General features: G+C 37.9%; 1 protein-coding gene across 1 annotated transcript; it reads right to left on the reverse strand.

Moving 5' to 3' along the window:
• Window positions 1-20,370: 20,370 nt before the first annotated feature.
• On the reverse strand, window positions 20,371-21,949 carry LOC6578366. Its single transcript, XM_044010748.1, has 2 exons — window positions 21,454-21,949; window positions 20,371-21,391 (listed from the first exon to the last, which is right to left on the reverse strand). Exons 1-2 carry the CDS (start codon window positions 21,515-21,517, stop codon window positions 20,394-20,396), a joined length of 1,062 nt encoding a protein of 353 aa, XP_043866683.1. The 5' UTR covers window positions 21,518-21,949; the 3' UTR covers window positions 20,371-20,393.
• Between the last annotated feature and the right edge of the window lie 1,556 nt (window positions 21,950-23,505).

Raw genomic sequence — 23,505 nt, forward strand, 5'->3', positions numbered from 1 at the left:
ATAGATATATGTATATATCTTAGCAGTATAAATGTGTCTATGGGTGCTCAACGATAGCTTATATATGTGTGTATATTGTATGTATGTATATGGATACATTATATATAATATTTAGTGGCTGCTGCTTGCAAAATTTTGCCAACTTGCGGGCTGGCCATGGAGCTGACAACAGAGTTGAGTGTTGTTGTTGCTGTTGTTGTTACTGTTATACCCAGGAGCCCATTGAAAAAGGATAAGTAGGGTAGATTGTATTTGTTAAAATTGGTGTAAGAGGTAGATGAATAGATGTAAATATAAACATGAATTAGAAGGGAATGAAGAGGGACTTAACTAGGGAGCCAAAACTTCAGCAAGATCTGATAAATCGATAAGAGACTTGATGTAAGTGGTTTAGCTTTCTACACTTCTGTTAAGAATGCATATATCCTACACTTTAAGAACTAGATTCTAGATAAATTTGGTAGAGATTTAGTAGAGATTTTCCTTGATTTCTCACCTACTCCAATGATCCACCATTCGCTCAATCCCATTTCAATTGAATCAATTGTCTCAGCTCAATCTCTTTAAGTTGTTCAGGGTATCTTCTAGTCATTCACATCCGTTCAAGCTCCTGCTCCGTTTTGCTTGCCTCATGTTGTTATTTATGCAACGGAAAAGGGATGTAGAGTGCGACCAAACGTTAGCTTTAAGATGTTGCCGCCAGCAGAGCGCCGGAAGTTTTGGCACTTGCCACATTGCCGCACATTGCAACATTGCGAGGCACCGCAAATCTGCATGCAACACGCCTTTTGCCACATGTGCATTTAAAATGCATATAATTGGATGTTGCAGTTGCCTCCACAAGGCGCTTAGTCCTAAAATTTTCGCTTTCACGCTTCAACCATGATCATTTTTTTTTTCCATCTCTCTCCATGATTTATGATGCAGCCGCATTATTTAATTAAATACGTAAAGCGATGGCAGCGCTATGGCTGCGCTTTGGCAGTTACAATTATTGATTTCTGTCACAGTGACGCGCCAACACAGCAAAACTCACATAACCCAATACTCAGGCATGAACATACATGCATGCATGGCTTTGCATGCCTAGAAAGTCAAAGGGAGAGAAAAATAAGAGTTTTAAACGATTGAAAGTGCTCGACGGCTGGATTTTCCATAGAGGAAAAATTCGAATAGTGAAAGCGGATTTACTGAGCATTCAAATGGGGCTTCAACCTGATTTATTAATAATACATTTTCCAAAAGATCTTTGTATGAGCTTGGACAATAAATCAGATATTAATATGTCTGAAGTATATATACCAATATATGAATGTCCTTCCTCTGTTATAACTATATGAAATTTTACTAAAAATATGATTTGTATTTAAACTCAGTTAAAACTGCCAACAAATTAAAATTAAAGCGAGAAACTCTTCTCAAAATTCTCATGAAACTCTTCTTCATAGCTCAATCTTCATTTTCCTAGCCAAAAGGAAACCCTTTTCCACAAGCAATAACTTTTGGCTCCTAATCTAACCTTGCCTTAAACCACCTGTCTCCTTCATTATTTTAAAATCAATCATAAATACAATATATGTGCGCCGTAACATCTTCCTGCTTAAGTTTACTACATCCATTCGAGGCCACTTTTAATGGGCATACGTAAAAAAGGAAGAAAAAAAAAAAAAAAAAAAAAAAAAAAAAAATGAAGAAAAAATGGCCTAAAAGCCTAAACCGCAAAATGTACCTGGAAAATGTTGCAAAAATTTGTGGCATTTGATAATTTATCATTCTGCCAGGCTTGGGCACATATCACCATAAATAATATTTATAGACTAGCCGAACCTTTCACACCACACCCCCAAGCGCCGCCCCATGCCAGAGCTAACAAACTCTCGACATAATCTGCATAATTTGTGCTGCGTCCCTTTTTCGGCAGTCGGTTTGATTTACACAGAGGATAATCATTAAGAGCGAACAGCAAATAAAAAACAATTTTTAGTTTCTCACGAATTCTTTTGCTCTATTCAGTTTTTGTTTTGCGCATACCCTAGAGGTCGCTTGAGATGGGGTAAGCGGGATGTTACGGGTTTGTTACCTCATAAGGTATAGACAGGAATGCGTACGAATTCCTATGAATTATCTTGAAGGATAGAAGATTAAACTCAACTAGAGTTTAATACATAAAGTGAAGGCTTATAAAATCATATGAAATTGAATTTCAACTTCCCACTAATTTTCAAAATATATCAAAATATTTCTAAGAATTAAATCCTATAACATTTTATGTCAAATGTCTCTTCAACAAATATCTCATATTCAATTTTTGTATTCAAGTTCAGCGCATCTTCTAGTCGGATACTGCCAATCGAATATCTAACTTATGTTTTTTTTGTTGCTGTTTGCTGTTTGATGTTGGCAACCCTGTTTATTTATTTACACAGCAAGTAACTAAACTAGGCTCGAGCAGCTTGCTGGAAAGGTTCTGTTGGGTTTAATAATATACGAGTGTTATAAAACACCGGCTAACGATTAGAGAGCTTTGCTGCTTTGCTGCTCTGATGTTGTTGTTGTTGCCCCCTTTTGTTGTAGTTGATGATGTGTTTTTTTTTCTGCTTGAAGTTTTTGTGGCATCGTTTACATAAATGCCACACACACATACAAATACATACAAATACAAAGCATACAGCATAGTCCTAGCATCCACAAACAAACATGAGATGAAAAAGAAAAAGGCAGGGGGTGAAAATTCAGGGAAATATAAAGCTTGAGCTACCCAACGATTATCCTTTTTTAATAGACTCATAAAACGGTTATTAACTTTGTTCAGACATTGCACAAAAAGTCATGAGTGTAGCCATGCGATATATATACACTTATATATGTGTGTATATTTGTTTGTGTATATAGTGTTTCATTAAAGTCAGCTACCATTTATTATGTTTAGCACAAAATATGCAAAGAAATTACATTTGACATTAATAAATGAGCTCGAAGCTGAGTTCTGCAGCTGAAGCAGAAGTTTTCCTTTTTCGCCTCAGCTGTCAAATTGAATGCTGGGCGCATATTGATTGCCTCGAAAGGCATTGCTATTGTTGTTGTAGTTGTTGTTGCATTGTGCAATTGAATTGCACTAAGCTAGTGTTGTAAGATGAAAGCAGCTAATTGATAAGACTGAAGTGTAAATGAGCTGAGCATATCAGTCATAGATTCGGATCAGTTGGATTTAGTGGAGTCATTTGTTTGACTTAGTTGAGTAAATGATTGAAATGTGAGCTTAAATATAGATAAGGTTGTATCTGTATCTGTATCTGTATTTGTATCTGTATCTGTATCTGTATCTGTATCTGTATCTGTATCTGTATCTGTATCTGTATCTGCATCTGTATCTGTATCTGTATCTGTATCTGTATCTGTATCTGTATCTGTATCTGTATCTGTATCTGTATCTGTATCTGTATCTGTATCTGTATCTGTATCTGTATCTGTATCTGTATCTGCATCTGTATCTGTATCTGTATCTAAATTATTCGCATCTCTGTCTATGCATGTTTCTGTGTTTCTGTTTATTCATCTCTGTTGTATCAACATCTGCAGTTGCTTCCATTTCATTTCATATTCCATAACAATATCTTCATTTCAATTTCTATTTGCATATCTATCTTTATTCTCCCGTCTCAAGCTTTCAATTTGTGCAGGTCATTTGAAGTTCGTTGCTTGGTTTTTGCCGCTTGCGTTCGTGTTATTTCTGATTTTGTGCGACTGGCAAATGCAATTCGACTGCGACGCGTTTTGTCCGCCCAAAAGCTTCGCAACAGTCAGCAGGCAAAAAACAAACAAAAACAAAACAAGATAAATGAAATTCTGATGCAAATTTGATTTGTTTGTAAATGTTCGACGTGGCAAAACCCAACAAGGAGCATAAAAAACCCCCCGGAACACAGAGAAATACGCGCGCTCAGTCCTAGATTCAGTTTCAGTTTCGCTTTACTGTTGCAGCTGCTGCAGCTGTTGCGCTGATCACTTGCAAAGTGTTTCCCAGTTTGTGTGTGTGTGTGTTGGTGTGGGTATGTGTGTGTGTGTGTGGGTGTGTGTGCAAGCAACATGTTGCCAACCAGCCAACAGTTTTCTCGTTTCATTTCAGTTGACATTTTTATGCGCTTATGATTAATTATGCAATTTTGCAGTGAGTCCTTGCCACAGCTTCACCACCTCTCGCTCTCACTCCCTCTCTATCTGCCTCTCTCCCTCTGCTTGAGTACTTTTATGCGCTCTGTTAAGGTCTCTATCGCATCAATCAGCATCAACAGCGACACAGCAAGCAGTCTTTAAGCGCTTACCGCCACATTGTGCTGCAATTAAATTTATGAGCAAAGTTTGCCACATTATTGCTTAGACTTCCAATTAGCCAGCCATTTAAACCATTTACAATTGACTATAAACGGCACTATAGAGTCTATATGTATGAATGTGTAATCTAAATAGACCTGCCATCAGTTAAAGCAAATGCAAATGCAATGACCAAAATGATAACAAAACTTAATCACAGCAACTCATGCGATTCGCGTCGTGACTAAGCGCCAAACGTGATAGCTGAACAAGACTGGGGACTAGAAATTCGCACGCAAACTGCTGTTGAAAGTGAACGAAAAAATAAAATAAAAATGAAAATAATAATAGCAAAAAGAAACGAGGAAAATATGTTGCAATTATCGCTGGAGCTAGCACGAGAGTTGAAATACTCTAACTGGGAAATGTCTGTATGAAATGTGCGGTGAGGATGAGTTTGGTTAGGGAAATTGTAGAGAGTTATATATGCATATAAAGTATACAAAAAATGGGTTCTTTTGAGTAAATAGATGCAGAGAGTAGAACAGAGATTGTTCATTTTCATTTATCATTATATTATATTATATTAAGAATTAATTAATGATAATAATTAATTCTTAATCCATCTATCATATAATACATTCTGTGGCTAGAAACCAATATACCCATTTCTTTTGTGAAAGAGTGTAAAAATATAAAGAATATAGCGGAAAGAAATAGCTTGCAGCAGATCCTAAAAGCTGAGAGTATAACTCCTACAGCAAAAGTGCCCTTAATATGTTACAAACCCTTTCAAATAGTTCATAATACTAAAGCTGATGGTATAGAAAACCCAAACCTGGCAAATGGAGTTGCCACTTTGCATGCAATGCTGGACTCGACTCGCTTGATGATGCTGCCCAGCTGGCTGGCTGCCTGATTTAACAGTGCGCTTGCCACGCCCACCCACACACACACACACACACACACACACAGAGCCAGACAAGCGCAACAGTCGGCCCGCTTGAGTCGTTCAACAGTTGTACGCAAATAGTAGCAGCCAAGCATCGCATTAATGCCGCATGCTCCAACTGAGGCACGTTTCAGTTATTAACGGGCTGCGCTCGCTTGTAAGTGCATGTGGCCTTTTAACTGGCTGCGGGGGCGTGGCAGCGGAAGAGGCGTCGCATGGCTGGTGGTGTGGCGGGGGTGTGTTGGCGTAACGTGACCAATATGCTCTTGTCATTGCCATGATAATCAGCTTTGAGCCAGCCGCGCGAATTGGTCAGTCAATGTGGTCAATGTCTTCAGTTTATATGCGCTTGCTGTTGATCCATATAGGCACAGTTGTCCTGCGTAGCAACTACAAGTTGTGTTTGTCTCAGCTTAATGCACATTATGGCAATAGAGCGGCCATTCGCACATGCAAATGTTTGCTCAGTGAGAGCAGAGGTATTATTTCCTTTGTGAAATTGTAAGTGATGGTAGGTATATAGATAGACAGTAGGAGACTTTGAGAAACACATTGCAATTGTGTACATATATCGATAGATAGAGAAAGGCACATTTTGATTAGAGAGAAAATACATGAGAGATAGATACAGATATTGGCAGACAGATAGACAGATGTGTAGATATATTTATAGATAGTTAGAAAGGTAGGAAGAAACACAAATATTTCTATACTTTTATAATTTTTTAAATATTTATATTTATTTAATTTACTTATTTTTTTTATATATATATTTTAATATTTTAATTTACTGATTTTCCTTATATTAATATTTGTTATTTATTTCATTAAAAAATTATTCATTTATAGAATTCTAAACTTAATTTTTCATTAAAATGCTTTATGCTAAAGTAGTTAGTATTCTAGGCTCAAGTCGACATGAAACTGAATCAAATATGCTTTATGCAGGGCTCAAATGGATTTGCAAATAAATATATATTTAATTGTTTATAGCTTCCCCAATTTAATTTATAATTCCTGGCCAAATTGCATCGGTATTTTTTTTTTTTTTAATGTCAAAGTCTCTTAATTCTTTTAGCTACGAAAATATTTGCAAAGCAATATCAATTTCGTTTGCGAATTTAATCCAAAATAATTTCAGTGTCTGTGATATATATATAAATAAATATATTATAAAAGTATATATATATATATTTATATATATTGGCATATGTATTGACATTTAATAAACATTGACAATTGGCAAAAATATTTAGCCAAAAAATTGTTGATGTGCATATACGCGTGTGTATATATATTTATTAAAATTCAATTGAAACTGATTTGTGGTGCATTTATTTAGGCAAAACAAGCAACCGGATTTTTGGTTGGGCGCAGTTAAATGCGTAATACTCGGCCAATGGCACAAAGAGCACAAATAGTATGCAAAACTCGAAATTTTGATTGCCCAGTGGAACTAAACCTATATACACTGCATGCCCATTATGTGTGCATATAATGCTCTTCAAATTTGGTCACAAATATGCCAGCTAATGCACATTACGTATACGTGCTGTGCGCCACAGGAGAATTGAAATATAATTGAGTGAAATGAAATTTCTGCTTAAAAGCAATCAAAAATTATGAAAATATGATTTTATATTTATATAGATATTTTTTAAATAATTCTTAGAGCTAGGCTGTGTGAGCGCTGCAGACATTAATTAGATTTTATGATTTACGGCACTTGATTTCCAGATGCGATTGTTTTAATGCCCCGCCAGTTCCGTTGCCTGGCTTAATGAAGTTGTCTGTTGTCTGTTGTAATTAGAAGTAATAATAATTTCCTAGCCAGCAGCACACAGAGTGGCAGAGAGAGAGAGTGAGAGAGAGTGAGAGAGGGTAAGAGCTGGGTAGAGGCAGAGCGCGAGTCATTACGAATTTGGATTGCGGCCAAGGAAATGCCATTAATCAAATTAGCAAGCGCATAACTTTTTATGATTATGATCAAGATAGTAGCGCGTACAGCCTGAAGGGCTGGCAGGAAGGGTACGTGGGTACGTGGTGGGGGGCGCGGCATGTCTTATGCAAAGATAAACTTGCCATCAAGCGCAGAAAGGCGCTGACAGAGTCGAGTCGAGTGGGTTTGTCAGGGCACTCGACTTATTGTTTTTTATACCCTGAACCCATTTTCAATGGGAAATCAGGGTATAATGGTTTTGTTGAAATGTATGTAACAGGGAGAAGGAGGCGTGGCAGACCCCACAAAGTATATATATTCTTGATCAGGGTGACGAGCTGAGTTGATTTGGCCCTGTCCGTCTGTCTGTCCGTCTGTCCGTCTGTCCGTATGTATGAACGCGTCGATTTCAGAAGATATAAGAGCTAGAGACTTCAAATTTTTTTTAAAATGTCCGTAATTACAGCGCGCATATCAAGTTTATCATTAAAAATCGATAACTCATCTCGATCTTTTTTATCGATAAAAAACCTTATCGAAACCCAGTTATAAAATTATATCTTCTACACCTTTATTGCTAGAGTCTCCAAATTTTTAATTTATGCTTATATGCAATTTATACAATTTCGGTTTTTGTTAAAATTTACCCCCCACCTCTAAATTCACCCCCTCACCCTCACTTTTGTAAAAAGCGTATTTCAAATACTAGAGACTTGTGCTTTGGCAATTACATACATATTCATGTTATAATCATAATCTAAAAGTTTCATGAAGATCGTACGTCCATAAAAAAAGTTATTAAACAATTAAGTTCTCATAGTAAGCGCACACTGCAGCCCATGCGTGTTTATGCGTGGTTGCTTGTATGTGTATGTGTGTGTGTGTATGCGTTTGTGTCTGTATGCGTTTGTGTCTGTATGCGTGTGTGTGTGTATGTGTGTCTGTATGCGTGTGTGTGTATGTATACCTGTGTGTGCGTACGTGTGTGTGTGTGTGTGTGTGCGTGTTTCTTGTGTAAGCTGAAAGTCGCGAAAAAGTATTGAAATATCTATTGCTCCAAGGGTTCAGGGGATCTCGTAGTCGAGCAGTCTCGACTAGAGCTTTCTTACTTGTTATTCTATTTACTTAATATTTTTTTTAATAAACAATTTTTCTAATGAAATTGCGAAACGAACGAACGAACGAACAGATAGAGAAGCCAGCAAAATTAATTATGTCGCGAGCTCAATTTTTTTTCATCCATTTTTTCTCATTTTTATTTCCAATTATTAAATGCAGCTGCTGTTTCTGTTGCCTGTTGCCTGTTGCCCGTTGCCGTGAACCTTTGTGGCATTATCCAATCGACATGATGCAACGCACAAGCCTCCTTGGTTTAATTAGCCCAAAATTATCTCATTGTTGTCCTACTGCGTGGCTATAGGTGTGCGTGTGTATTTATGTGTGTGTGTGTGTGTGTGTGTGTGACAGGCAAAGCTCTGCCATTTACAAGTCCCAATTAATTTTCATACCTAGCTCTTCACAGCTAACAAGCAGCAGGCAATTGCCTGCCGGCTGTTGCCAATTGGAACTAACGTCTGCTCAAACCGTGGTCAACAGAGCTGATTCTGCAATTAGATGGCAGAGTATTCACAATATACATACTTAATGAAATCTTGTTAAACGAATAGTCGTTGACACCTTTAGAATGAGAAATGTTTCGAATAAAATGGGGATAGATTCCACTCAAATTGCCTTTCAAATGTATTAAATATTTATAGCTCGCTCGCTGTTTGCCCTTCCAGTTATTTGCTTGTCAAATTCAGCTAGAAAAGTTTGACTTTCTCCCAGTCGAGCTATAAGATTTTGTTAAAGAAAAGAGAAAATTCTGTAGACATATGAGTCTTTTAAAAAGTCGAAAGGTGGATAATGCCTTAGCCATTTGTCATTGATTGATTTTTCGCTGAAGTCTATGGAAAATGGCAATACGATTCGATAACTGATCTACCACAACAATTCCAAATACTTCCGCAACATGTTTATGCAGCTATTAGCATACAGTTTGTAGGCAATCTAGCTTGAAAATGGCTAAATCCAGTGGCATTATTATCGGCCAACTGTGAACTGTTTTGGCTAGTTGTTGTTGCTATTGATTAACTCGTTGGCGTTGGCGTTGGCGACATTTAACGCATTTTGACCCAATTTGAGCAGAACGACAATGTCAGAGCCTTTAGAGCCGACAACAACATTGGGCAATGGCCATTGGCCAATGGCAAATACTAATAGCAATGGCCATTGCCAGGGCTGAACTGCAAATGGAGTGGCAGCACTTTGCACTGATTATGTTCAAATAGCTTTTGTCGGCTAACAATTTGGGGCGGCAGAGGCAGCAGCAGCAGCTGCTGCATATCTGCGTTTAATGTGCGTTATAAGTGAAATTAACAACATAACTGCATTTGCCATGGACACGAAACATCTCTGAGAGTCTTCACTGCTCATAATGGTGGGCAAATGTCTTAAAGTTATCTCTCTTTCACTCAAAATATCCATCTATCTCTGTCTCTGGCTCCTTCTGTGCTGTTGTCATTTAAAGTGGTCCCACATCTCTTCAATAATTAACCAAGACGAGTTCAGTTGCCCTTTACTACAAGCATATGCAAATGCTGCTGGCTGCTGGCTGCCAGCTGGCTTGCTTTCTTGTAAGTTTCAATCAAAATGCAAATATTGATGCAGTTGACATATGACGTTGTTCGCTCCGTCTCTCTCTCTCTTTCTATCTCTCTCTTGGTCGTTTGTTCCAGCGTTTGGCCAGCCCAAGTGACAAGCAAAATCAAAATCACAGGCCATACTCAGCGAAGCGGCCCATAGTCCCCGCCTTTCTATAAGCTTCCCTGCAACAGCATGCAGATTTATTATCATCAACAAGAACAAGGCAGAGCTGCGCACTGTTTGAGGCTAAGCCAGTGCTCGGCTTTGCAAATGCAATAACAAAGGATAAAATAATAAGATTTACTCTTACTCTCGCTCTCTCTCTCTCTCTCTCCCTCTCTATCTGTCTATCTCTCTTGACTCGACTCTACTTGAGTCAGGCAGCGCGTTGCGATGTTGTTGTTGTTGTTGCTGCTGCTGTTGCTGTCAGTGTTTTATTAAAATACAAACAATAACAACCACAACAACAATAACAAGAATAATAATACGAAGGAGAGCAAGAAGCAGCAGAGGAAGAAGTAGAAGTGGCGGCCTATGTCAGCCAGCAGCAAAGACGCCATCAGATTGAATAATGGCAGCAGCATCAGCCGAGTGCAGGTGCCGAGTGCTTCGAGCAGCTATATAAATTAAAAGCAAAACAAGCGGAATCCAGGCGAAAGCATTGGACTAGCAGATACCCTGCTAAATGAGCAACTATATGATATTATATACTTGTATAACTCTTAATGAGAACATATGTATGTATATATTAGTGCCCAAGCTGTGCTTAAAAAGGCGAGACTAAAAATCCAGATATAGTGGGAGGACATATAAATCTTCTCTTTCACTGAAGTTCGAAAAAGGAATCGATCTATATGTGCATATTCTCCCTGATCCGTTCTCTCTTTGACTTCTCTCTAAAGGAAACCCTCTCTCTATCTGTCACCCTCTTACTCTGGCTTTCTATTCTATCTTTCTCTTATTTTGTCTCTCTGCTTCTTTCTTTGAAGTCTTTTCAGTTATCGATATGCTTTAGAGTTATCTTCCTTCCCAATGCGTTACACAACTCTTGACCCAGTTACAATACTCTCTGCAAGGGTATTGAAAGAGAAAACTCAACGCATTAAATTAGAGCAACAATAGCACAAACAACAGCAACAATGCCAACGACAACAACAGCAAGAACAACAACAACAGCAATGACAACAAAAAGAACAACAACTTCGGCTGCCACGGTAACTTTTTGTTATTATTTTTCAATTTCTACCAAAGTTTGATGTTATTTTTTTTTTTTCAAGTATGTAAGTGTGTGTGTGTATGCGTGTGTGTTTGAGTGTATGTGTCCTGTACACTGCTTGTGCATTGCTAAACAATTTTTGATTAAGTTTTGCATAGAATTTCAATTTAGTCTGCCGCACACACAAAAGAAAATTTGCTTCTCACGTCAGGCTTTTGTCTTTGCCAGCATGGAAAATTATAACGATGCTCGATGTGTGTGCGTGTGCATCTGTGAGTACTTGAGTGCTTGCGTGTGTGTGAGTGTCTGTTGCTGGACAGCGAAATGACAAGCTAAATTGAACTAGTTGCTGCTTGCATGCCATTAAAATAAGTTGTGTGTGGAAAATGGAAAAGCCTGTGGGCCATATGCGAACATACATATGTCAGTTCGTCTCCATCTTCCTATGGTTGTTCTTCGGAAAATGTCAGCATGCACTTTCCGGCAGTCAAATTACAATTAAGACTAATTAAGAATGAGTTGAAATGTGCCTTAACTGACATTTCAGACTGATTATTGAGTGTGGAAGATGCTGAATTGAAGTTTAATAATAAACGTGTGTCAAGGAGGAAGAAAGGTGCATAATATGTAAAGATTTCTAGTTAGTTGAGGGAATACAATCGGTATAGAGTGGGTCAAATCTTTTGCCTTTGAAACTGATTCTGAAAATTGCCTAAAAGTTCATTAAACTTTTGATTAAGTTTAAGCTCTACAAGTTTAGCTCAAGTATGCCAATATTTTAATGAAAACATATATGTACATATTATTGAGAAAAAACTGTATAGAGGATTTCAAAGCCACGAATGCACCTTTGAAATGGCAATTCATCATGTTGGCGCACAAAGCACATTAATCAATTGCATAAAAATACGCTCAAGAGCAAGCGAGTCTATGTGTGTGTATGTAAAAATTTATATATGGGGTAAAGAGCGAGAGATTTATATATATAGAAATTCATATATATATATATATATATATATATATATATATATATATATATATTGGCTGATGAAGCAGCTCCATGTTGGGCCACTTAGGAGCTCACAAAGTTGTGCGAAAAATTTTAATTGAATGGCAACGGATTGAAAAAGTTTGCGACGCCACTAAAATTGATTACACACGCACACACACACACACACACACACATACATACATCAATACGCATGCAACACTTCAAAAACATTGCATACATCCATATAAATATATGTATATATATAAGGATATATATATAGATATTTTTAGATATACAGATGGAGCCATTGAGAACTTGTTCAAGCTGAAATCTGCCAGGCCGCAACATTCGTGTCAAATGCATGCGTTAAGCCTGCTGCTGCTGTTGCTGTTGCTGCTGTGCTGTCGCTTTGCCAGCTTGTTGCAATTTATTCTAATCGCTTGTCAGGCATTGGTTGTTCTGCAAAAAAACAGAAAAAAATGAGAGATTTAAGTGAGAGTGAGGCAGTGAGGAGTCATCGACTTGGAGATACTCTAAGAGAGAGTAGAGAAAGACAAAGATATAGAGAGGAAAAAAAAGAGAGAATTGAGCTGTCATTTCATGTATTCCAAGTATAATAGGCTGTGCTATATCTTATATGTATGTGTAGACTATAAGAAGCTGGGAGTGATTGACTGGGGCATGCTGGGGCATGAGCAGCAGGCTAATAATTCACAGAAAGCTTGCTTTTATTGTGAGTTTAATGAGATATGTGAAAATATATAGTCAGAAAGGCTGTGTTATGTTAGAGATGGTATACTAGCAGATACCCTAAGAATGAAGTTGAAAGTGGGTTATTGTTACTTCTACTTAAATGTTATTTTGAATATAATGCAGGAGACTATTGATCAATGGGTTATCCTACTCTGGGTAGGATAAGATAAATAACAGGTAGATCTCTCATTCATTCTTGCATATCAAGCTTTACTCCGGCTCTCGGCGTATTTGAATTAAAGCTAAATACGAAAATGGATGGCAAAAGAAATTTCAGATCAATTTTATTTAAAACTTTGGGTGAATTTAAATAAAGGCAAAATATATCATAAATTTTCGGTATTGATTTTAAGAAGTTAAAAAAAAAAATAAATAAATAAATAAATAAAAAAAAACAAATATTCATTAGCTATTATAAAATTTCTCATCTATTCTCAATCGATAAATGCTATCAATGAATATAAAAAATTTATGTTAGCTCTAGAGAGATAAAGATACATTTAATGAATATTAAACCTCTTGATTTCTATCATACATATATGTGCTTATACATTAATTATAGTTTAATTCCAATTTAAAGAAGTTAAATTATATTTCTTCTCAAAACTAATATACCCGCTTCTTGCTATTGGCAAACGGTAACCGAAAAAGTAGCAGGCATACCAAAAAAAGAAAAAAATAGAAAATAAAGGATAGGAAACAGTAGGCAACATTCGATGGCGCAACGTTGCGTGTAACGAGCCAGAGCCAGAGCCTAGGCCAAAGGTTGTAACTGCCTGGGTGTGTGTGTGTGTGTGAGTGTGTTAGTTGAGTGTGCTGGTGTGTGTGCTGCCAATTGAGTGGCAGCAATCAATCTGCTAGGTGCCCCGTAAAGTGTGTCAAACGCGCGCCTATGCTGCCATAACCAGCTGCCAAACAGCAACAAACAAAGCAACGAGACGACACCATTCCTCCACTTCTCCACTCCCCCTCCCCCCCTTCTACCACGTCCCCCGTACCGCTCGCACTGCCGTCTCTCTGCATCGGAGCCCGAGTGGCGCTTATAGCACTTAATTGACGTCAATCGCATTGGCCTGCAGTCTAGCCCATGCTTCACCAACAGCTTCTCGCCTGATGGCTAGAAAAATCACAGCTCGTTAGTGAACTTTTGCTGTTGGCTTCATTGCAATGATCAAAATTGTTGCCCCTCCTCTCTCTACGTCCCTCTGTCTGCTCTCTCTTTTTCTCTTGTAGTGCCGCATTTATTGTTTTTAGCTACAATATTTTTAGCAATTATTAAATTGACAATGTGAGTGGGCCCAAACCCTCTTCAAGTAGCAACCGCAAATCAATTTTTGTCAGTCAAATCAAATGTCAACTACATGACAGGCTACAACGGAAGCCAAAGCAACTGCCTCGCCTACTACTCGAAGAGCACAGCAACAGCTGCCTTTTAAAATGATGCTCCAGCTTCCTCTAACATACAACTCTCTCACTCCCACTCCCTCTTTCTCTCACTCACTCGCACTCTATCTCTCTCTCTCTCTCTCTCTCTCTCTAACTGTGTGTTGCTTCTTAATGATTATTTGACGCCATGTTTGATTGACGTGTGTTGGTCGCTCGTTAGATATATGCGTATGTCTTATGCTTGCGTGTGTGAGTGTGTCTGTGTATATGCATGTGTGTGCGTGTGCGTGTTAATGGCCGCAACAACCACAAGGCACTTATCAATTTTTGCGCCTCAACCAAATGATACTCGATGTGGCATATGCTTTTATACAACGAACGAGTTTTATCAAGAACTCGAATGTAAGTGTTAAATTGACTTGATTTCTTTGTATATACTTATGTACGTGCTTTATATATATATACATATATGTAAAAGTAATTTTCGATGACGTCACAAGCATTAATTTATTTTCAGCCGTAGAAAATTTCATAATTTATAAGCGAACAGCGCTTAATATCCTTGATTACCAACTGACAGCTATTTATGCTAATACATATATAGTTCTTCAAATATTTGTATAGTTATAAATGAGGCTTTTCGACACAATTTACATAATTGCTCAAAGTTGTTGACAGAAATAGCTAAAGTAAAAGACTTGACATACTAAAAGGTCTCATTCCAGGTGTGTTATGTGTTCTTGGGCTAGTTATTATATTGAGTATATTATATATTATTATAGGTATATTATTATATGTGTCTGTTCCTACAACTGACAGCGTAATAGTTTAAGCAATACCACTAATTCAATCAAACTTTATAGAGTTAAATTAACAAATATTCCTGTACTATGTCAGGAATGTTTCAGTGTTAAAATATGAGTGGCTTGATTATGATGGCTCTACTGTACACTTCACGCTTGTAAGAGACTTCACTTCTACTGAAGCTCTGAATTTTCAAGATCTTAAATTCATATACTTATATATTGCGCCTGCTTTCATCATATAAATTTCAAAGCTGTTTTTGGTTCTATGCTAATTTTATTACGTTTCGTCTGGCTATGGAAATGTTGAGCAGGTTAACCTTTAGGCCTTTGTTATTTATCCATCAGTCAATCAGTTAATTATAATCGAAATCAAATCTTAGCTCGCTGGCATTGTCGCCTAGTCTGTAATTCAATTAGTCAATCAATTTATTAGGCCAATCAGGCCTAGGTGAAAATGGTTTATGCAAATGGTTTGTTGGCCTGGTCGGTGTGTCGAACTTACCAAACTGTTTACCGACTGAAAACATTTTTGGCTTGAGCTTGCTCTAGTAAAATCCTGTGTCCTGCTCACAGTTTCTCTGTCATGATACATATACATCGAAGCCGTATACTCTTGTCTAGGCATCTCTCTGACTTAGACCTGACTCTATAGATACTTTCTCCAAGACAGATAGGTGTATATTATATATGTATATATATATGTTTCTAGCATATTTGTGTAAGCATTTCATATGGATCTATCATAACAAGCATTAAGCCAAAATAATTTAAAATTATATTTATATTTAATATGCAAATATATTTATACTTATATATATAAAACTTAAGTTAAACTGAATTTGTAATACAAGTTCTCAGCTTAAACATCTTCACAATCTGCCACGCTGTGTTCATTAACAATTCCTCAATCAGTCAATCATCAATTTGCCAGATTTACGAATTTAATTTGTATTCGCTTAGCAAAATTCTAATCTGGGATATCAAGTAACAATTGATTGAGCTCGATTAAAATGAATTATTTGATCATTTATTTGGCGAGAAATTTCACAATTAAATCGATATCTAATAAATTCCGACTCCAGCATACAGATTTGTGCCACTAGCTGCACAGGCCTAAAGCAATTTATTGTTTAGCTTTCAGCGCTGGTGGGCGTGGCAGCTGTGCGTGGGTCCTTGAAAAAAATATGTAAGCCATGCGCGCGGAATGCTAGCGGCTAAAAAAGTTAACAGTTGACATAGTTTAGAGAGTTGCCCGACCAGACGAGCTAACGGGCGGGTGGGTGTAAGAGTATAGGAGAGGAGAGTGGGGGCAGAAGGCGTGGCTGATGGGCTGGGTGGGTCAGCAGGTTCAACAGCCAAGCTGGCAAGAGCTCTAGCCTACGTTTGAATGTGGAATGAATGAATGTCTTAATAGTGTGCCTCTTACACATTGTTGTTGTAATACCCTGCAGTGAATGTGGGAAGTGGGTATATTGGTGCGGAATGTACGAGTGCGGCAGGCAACTGCAAAGCATGTAAGACTCTGGCAAGCGAGCGAAAAGAATATGAAATTGGTGGAATCGGTGGCTATAATATACAAAATATCGATAAATTCTACAATTTATCGATATATATGTACATACAGTTAGAAATATTATTCAAGCTATAAGTCAGGCACTTTGAGAGCTACGCTTGTCATACATCATCTGCTTTAGTATACTCAAATTCCACCTAGGGTATGTATTAGTCAAGCACATGCCGCTTAGGCTACACCCACTCGTTGCTGTGACAGTTCGTAGCAGGAAAATTGGTGCCAAACTAAATGAATTTAATTGCCGCTGGATATGAAAGTAATTATTTTGCAGTTGCATAGAGACAGCCCAGGCGGGGCGCTTATCTCAGCTCTATCTCTCTATCTTAGTCGCACGCTAGCAATCGCTCTCCCTCTCTGCCTTTCTGTTTGCTGCTGTGTGTGTTGCTATCGATGCACTTGCACTTAACAGCAAACAGGCGTAGGCAAGCAAATCGGCACACATACGCAACGACAGGGCACACACACACACACACACACACACACAAACAGACTCAGTTACTTTCACTGCTGGGTAAAAATTGCCCCGCAGATATTTTGAGTTGTTCTTTAATTTATTCTCTTTCAGTCGCCTAGCCCAGCGCGTTGTCCTTGCTGTTGTTCGAATGTGCCGCCAACGGCAGCTCCTACAAAAGCCAGCCATGTGTGTAGGCGAATGCGGCTGTGTGTGTGTAGGCGTGTGTGTGGAAGTGACAGTGTTGTGTCACTTGTTTACATGGGTGGCCTTGTTTTGTTGCCTAGATCAGGCCTTTATATACCCTGTAAACGTTGAGAACTGCGCTAGCATTAGGGCATGTGAGACACAGAAAGCCATGTCTACAGGAATCTTTTGACACTGTCTTTTGCTACAGCTTATACACACTATATTCTTTCATTATAAACACAAAACTTTTAAAGAAAGTTTTTGATTGTTGTCAGATACAAAGATTTATAGACTTGACCTTTTCGTATTTATGAAATATTCTTTTCATAGAACTTATGCGTTCACTTTCTCCAACATTCGTTATGCAGAAGTAAATAATAAATATCAAAGGCATATCTTATAAATGAAAGTTAAAGAACAATACCTATAAAACTGTATATAAAAACAAAAACATTTATTGTCGTTCTCTAGAATTCTTAAATTCTTTTCGAATGCAAGTTCACTTTTCTTATAAAGCATAGAAAGCTTTTCCTTTCGCTGCAGACAGTTAAACCTTCGCTGACAACAACAAATACAGGGTATTTGGTAGTGGTGCTTTCTCTTATTTGTTTCCCCTGCATTGTTAGTTCACGGACCTTGTAACACTTTCGATCGTTCACTCAACTGAGAAGAAACGCGAAAATTAGCATTCGATTTTTTTTTTCAGAATGCAGCATCTAGCAAGTCCAAGTTGAATTCCAATTGGAATAATTTAGATATCGTTGGAGATATTTAGTAGAGCAACTAGAGCTACGCACACTGCTCTATTTGAGTTTACTCCTATCGAATTCTGAAAACGGCTTTTCAGATAGATATCTTAACATAGATTATATTTTATATTTACTTACTCAACTTAATACATTTTGGAATTCGAATTAAAATCCGATTCGAGCTATCAAAAAAGCAAAATTCAAACACATTGTTTATTACTTTATATATTTTGCAATATAAATTCGTTTGTTTTTTATTTCATTAAATATTCCTTATTTGATTTTAAAGAGCTGTCGCACCCTTTAAGGGCACCTTTGCACTTTCGGATCACAAGGGAATTGGCTAAGCCACCTGCCAAACTGTTGATACCACTTCCACAGCTCCAACGGATAGTCGCTACTGTAATTGGGGGGACCTGGTTGAGGACCAATAGGGGGGCCTGGCTTGGGACCGGGAACGACATGATGGTTAGAGTCACGATCTTTATCCTTGTCACCCTTGACCACTACAATGCAGTTAACAACAGGGCGACCAGCTTTGTCGTCCTTATCCTTATCGGTGTCGTCATCATCATCATCATGAACACCGTCATGATCATGTCCATGTCCACCCTCATACTCGAACTTGTCATCATACTTCTCATCGTTAGAGCCGCCTGCGTTCCAGGTGATATGACGTCCATCCCTATCCTGTGGCGAGACAACGCACAGTGGATAGCGCTTGGCAGCGGAACTTGGCTTGTTGCCTTCGAAGGAAAGCGATTGAGCGAAGTTGGCCAAGCCGCTGAGCGGGCTGCGCAGCAGGCGTGACTCTGACACCTCCGATCCGCCTCTGGTTAGGCGGAGCAAATCGTTATACTCCTGCTGAGTAACCTCGTGAATGCGCAGCAGCTGCGTACGAGCTGCAAAGGTAACAAATCAAACTCTCACTCACATCCTGCAATTGGGATCATTGAAGGACTCACCAGCATCGGCTGCGACTGCGCATAGCGCCAGAAGCGCAACAAGTGGCAAAATCTTCATCTCTGGCCTTTCGAGCGTTCTGTTCGAATAACTAGCTATGGCTAGAGGCAACATCTTTATAAAGACTCGTATGGCATTATCATTTAAATTACAGCACCCCATAAAAATCAAAACATTAATATGAACAATCTGTTTGTTAGTTTTCTTTTTCTTTCTTTGATACATAATTTACGCGCCGACCCAGTTCTGAGAGGAATTCGTTAGGCCAAGCCTTAACAGACAATGCGAAGTCGACAAAAAAAAAAAAAAGCCACGATTTGGTTTTAATGATCGCTGTTCGCATTTATGAGATAACTGTTTATTTATTAACGTGTCTCGGCGGCTGTTGGGAGCAACAGAATGATATTTGAAAATTTGGCAAGAACGGAGACGAGTTGATTAAAGTGAAAATGGATAAATGTACATATAAGGCGGAGCTAATGGCTATTTAGTAATCAGATATTGAGAGCAGCTCGATTGGCGTTGTTTATTTAAGTCTAGAAAAGATTCTAGTTGGGCACATGTAAATGGAAATGAATATATAAAGCTTTACAAATAAGGCTTTATGTTTTTTTTACATTCCTCCATTAATTTTGGATTTGATATCAAATTTAAAACTTATTTTAAAAAGATTTAATTAATGGGTAAATTAAATTTTTCATGATTTGCTGTATCGCTGCTGTAAACTTTTTGCTGTAAGAAAATTAATTAAATTGAAATATTCATATATGAATTACTATAAAGTAGCCAACACTTCCTGCATTTGCGACTGGAATGAATTTAACTTTCAGGTCTGGGCTTTAAGATAACTTCCCTTAGACAGGCACGAAACACAGTTTACTCTCTAGATCATCTGTGAATGATGTTTATTATATATCACAGATTCTGATGGATTCCGGCTAAATCATAAGTTTTATCTAAATTAAAGAAATTGCTAAGCTTTTTCCAGCCCGCAGATTTTCAGCAATTGTTGAACATAGTTAGTTTTATTGGCGAGCTGACAATTATTTTCAGCGCATGGAACTTAGAGTTAGAGTATTGCCTACTTCAGAAATAGTTTATTCTTAATTTGTAACTCCAGCAAAGATCAAGATTACGTTCAGACATGGGTCAAGTATTTATATGAATTCACAGATGAATTCATGGAAAAACTCTTAAGCAGCTTTTCATTCTTTTCAAAACTTTACATTTGTCTATGGCAAGTCTCAATTCTAGATATCTAATATCTAAATGCTTTTCGAACAATTATATATTGCTTGCAGAAAAAGTTTCTTGCACATCTCATGTTCCATTTAAACCATAACTTTAGCCCTTTGATTGGCTATCATTAATTTACCTCTAAAATTCAAACAGTATTCATATATTCATTTAAGTATATTTTATATGATCTTTATTCATAATAGTCTTCGTCTTCTGACTCCACATGCAAATCATGGCCATACTCTTCGTCTTCATCGTCCTCATCAATGTCCTCTTCCTCTTTATCTTGTTGCTCGTAATAGGCAAGGGGATTGTAGTAGGGGCTCTGTCCGTAATACTGCGGCGAATATGGATAGGGCTGTTGGCCAAAAGCTGATTGAGGGCTAAAAGGCAGTTGTTGGCTGTAGGCTGCATAGGGATTGTACTGGCCGTAGCTAGGGAAGGGATAAGCACCGCCATAGGCACTGCCATATGGTGCCGCTGGCACTGGTGGCGGAGGTGGTGGCAGTTGTGGCAGTGGTGGTGCAGGTGGTCCGTAGGGTGAGCCATATTGACGAGGAGCAGCCACAGCATATACAGATTTGAGAGATGGGCGTGCCCTTTTCTTGTTCTGGTTCTTCTTCTTGTTCTTGGATACGGATTTGGATTTGGCTTTGTTACGCTTCCTAGTTACCTTTGGCGCAATTGTAGTTGTTGATGTCCTGACCCGTTGCAGCTGCTGTTCAGCCTCGGGTGCAAAGTTCAGCTCAGCTGGCTGCTGCTGCTGCTCTCCGCTTTGTTCGTGATACCAATAGGGCGCAAAGTCGGGATTGCTAGAGCTGAGGGACTGCAATGCTGGATCCCGCTTAAGCACCACAATGCAATTGATGACCGATTCCTCGCCGTTTCCCGATCTGCCCTCTATGCCAAGCGACTCAGCATCGTATACATTACGCCTCATCACACACAGAGGCTGCCCATCAATATCGATCTTTGGCTGATCCGTGCGAGTCGGGGTGAAACCGACAATGCGCAGCAGCGACTGCCAGCCCGAGCCGAGCGTGTTGCGCACCGAAGCGAATCCGGCGGTAGTCAGACGCCCCTCGGATATAAGATTATTGCCATCGGTAATCTGCAGCAAGCGTTCATACTGCTCCTCGCTGATGGGATAGACGCGCACCGCCTGCTCCTCCTTCTCAGTCGATGGTGCTGCAAATGTGAATCGTTCTGCAATTTGATTCCACTGAATCTCGCTTGGTTTGTTTACGTACCCGCCTCGCAGCAAGTCAATACCAAACATAGAAAGCCGAAACGACGAAGCCACGCTGAATTCATTGTCCGTCGTCCAATCAGTAAAACTGAGACTCGCAATGCCAGACGATAGTCTTATTTATACATTCGTCTAGTCTAAGACAAACGGTAAATATTTGCCAAATACTGCAATTATTTTGATTTCTATGGAATATGGCATGGAATAGCTCGAAAAACTCTACCCTAAAATCCATTTCAATAAATTATGGCACACATTCGTAGCAAAGTCGAGTCAATGAACGCATTTAAATGCGAGTTGGCTGGAACTGGTTCTTGAACCATGTGTAAGCCACCAAGATAAGCAGCAGCTGTGCCGCATCTAGTTTAGTTTAGCTTGCTTCGATCGTGTTTATCATTTTTGGGCGTTAGTCAAGTTTGGTTTGTTTTTGGTTCATCTCAAGAAAATTTGTAATCGCTCGACATTTTGTTGAGCGATTTGTATAATTAACTGTATTCTGTTAGTTATACGCGTGCTTAACTGGAGCATCTTTATGCGATTTTTATACCCCTTAATATGGCTGTTGGCATGATTTGGTATATATTGAAAACTTGTTATAAGCTAATAGAAACTAGATACATCATTTAACTATATTATTAGCATGGGAACAAACGAAATAGTTTGCAGAAAATTTGCAAAATTCCGCTTAAAGTTATTGTTTTCAAAGATCATAGAAGACATGTATTAAAACGGTATTTACCCATCTCTTCTAGTTGAACGGTTAAAAAAAAAAAAAAAAAAAAAAAAAAAAAATTGTTTTTGACCGCATAATTTAACTTACCATATTCGAGGGTATTCGAACTATAACACCAGAGACTAAAGTATTTGTCAAATTTAGAGTTCACGTTAACCGGGACGATATTATCGGGTAAATGAGCATCACTCAATCATCAATTGCGCAGGGTTTCGTCTATCGAGAGCTACGCTCTCTATGTACATATCATGCATCAATGTTTCATTGAATATTATCGTAGAACTATTTCTTTTCTCTAATTTATCTCTATGATTAGGCACTCTATCACTGTCTTTTTTTCTCGCTCCTTTTCGGTCTTTATCATCCAATCACTAGACTTCATTGATTGTTTTATATGAGTATTCATAGTTATTCCATGTTGTTTTAATCGGAATTTATCTCTCTATAGTTCCTCTCCATTCAGACCTCTGTTCTACTCCCAAAGATTTAAATATTTGATCATTTATCATAATTTGCGTCATTTAAGGTATTTCAACTGATATATTAGGAGACCATTCATTATAATTTAATCCGATTAGGAGAAGAATCTACAAATCTATGTGTTTCCAACATCAAATTTAGCGCTTTACATAATGATTTCCAATTTCAGTATCCAAATAAAAGACGTTTTGAATTTTTTTTATTAATTTTTCTAACCCATAATTAATTTTAATCTTAATTCGTTTAAATCTCTTGCAGTGTATATGTGTTTATGAGTGTGATTGTGAGTGTGTATTTGTGTTCACATACATATATATATCTATGTATATATATATTTATATTATATATCATATATATATACCTATGCATAAATACTTAGTTATAATGTCGTCGGTTGACTTCGAATGAACTCTAAAGTGTTTTGCTCTTATAGTTAACACACATTAAGTGACACATTTGTTTGTGCATGTGTGCATGTGTGTGTGTGTGTGTCGCTTATAAACCTGTATGTGTTATGCATACATATACATATATAGATAAATAAATATTAGTTATCGTCTTTTCGATTAATGCAAAATCAATTTTATTTACAAAATGTTTTTAATCATTTATTTATTTTTGTCGTTGCATGCTCGTTCACTTGTGTGAAAAGGAAGAGTATATTGGTTTTATAGATGTGAAATTTTAAATCTGTATTGGTAATTGGAATGTCAAAGAGCTATATCTTTTTGTATTGGTCAGCTTGTAGTTCTTCGGAGCGAGTCCAGTAAGCTCTTTCAGTGAGATTGTGACAATCCGAGCCAATTTCGTGTATTTGGAATAAAAACCAACTTGTATGCA

Source organism: Drosophila mojavensis, unplaced genomic scaffold (genome assembly GCF_018153725.1).
Source record: "Drosophila mojavensis isolate 15081-1352.22 unplaced genomic scaffold, ASM1815372v1 contig_80, whole genome shotgun sequence".
Taxonomy (NCBI): Eukaryota; Metazoa; Arthropoda; class Insecta; order Diptera; family Drosophilidae; genus Drosophila; species Drosophila mojavensis.

Excerpts from the sequence above, each read along its gene's own strand:
- LOC6578366 (XM_044010748.1), bottom strand. The coding sequence starts at position 21,517 with ATGAATTCAGCGTGGCTTCGTCGTTTCGGCTTTCTATGTTTGGTATTG. Across the intron at positions 21,392-21,453 it reads ATTGACTTGCTGCGAGGCGG|CACCATCGACTGAGAAGGAG; the intron begins GTACGTAAACAA and ends TCACATTTGCAG.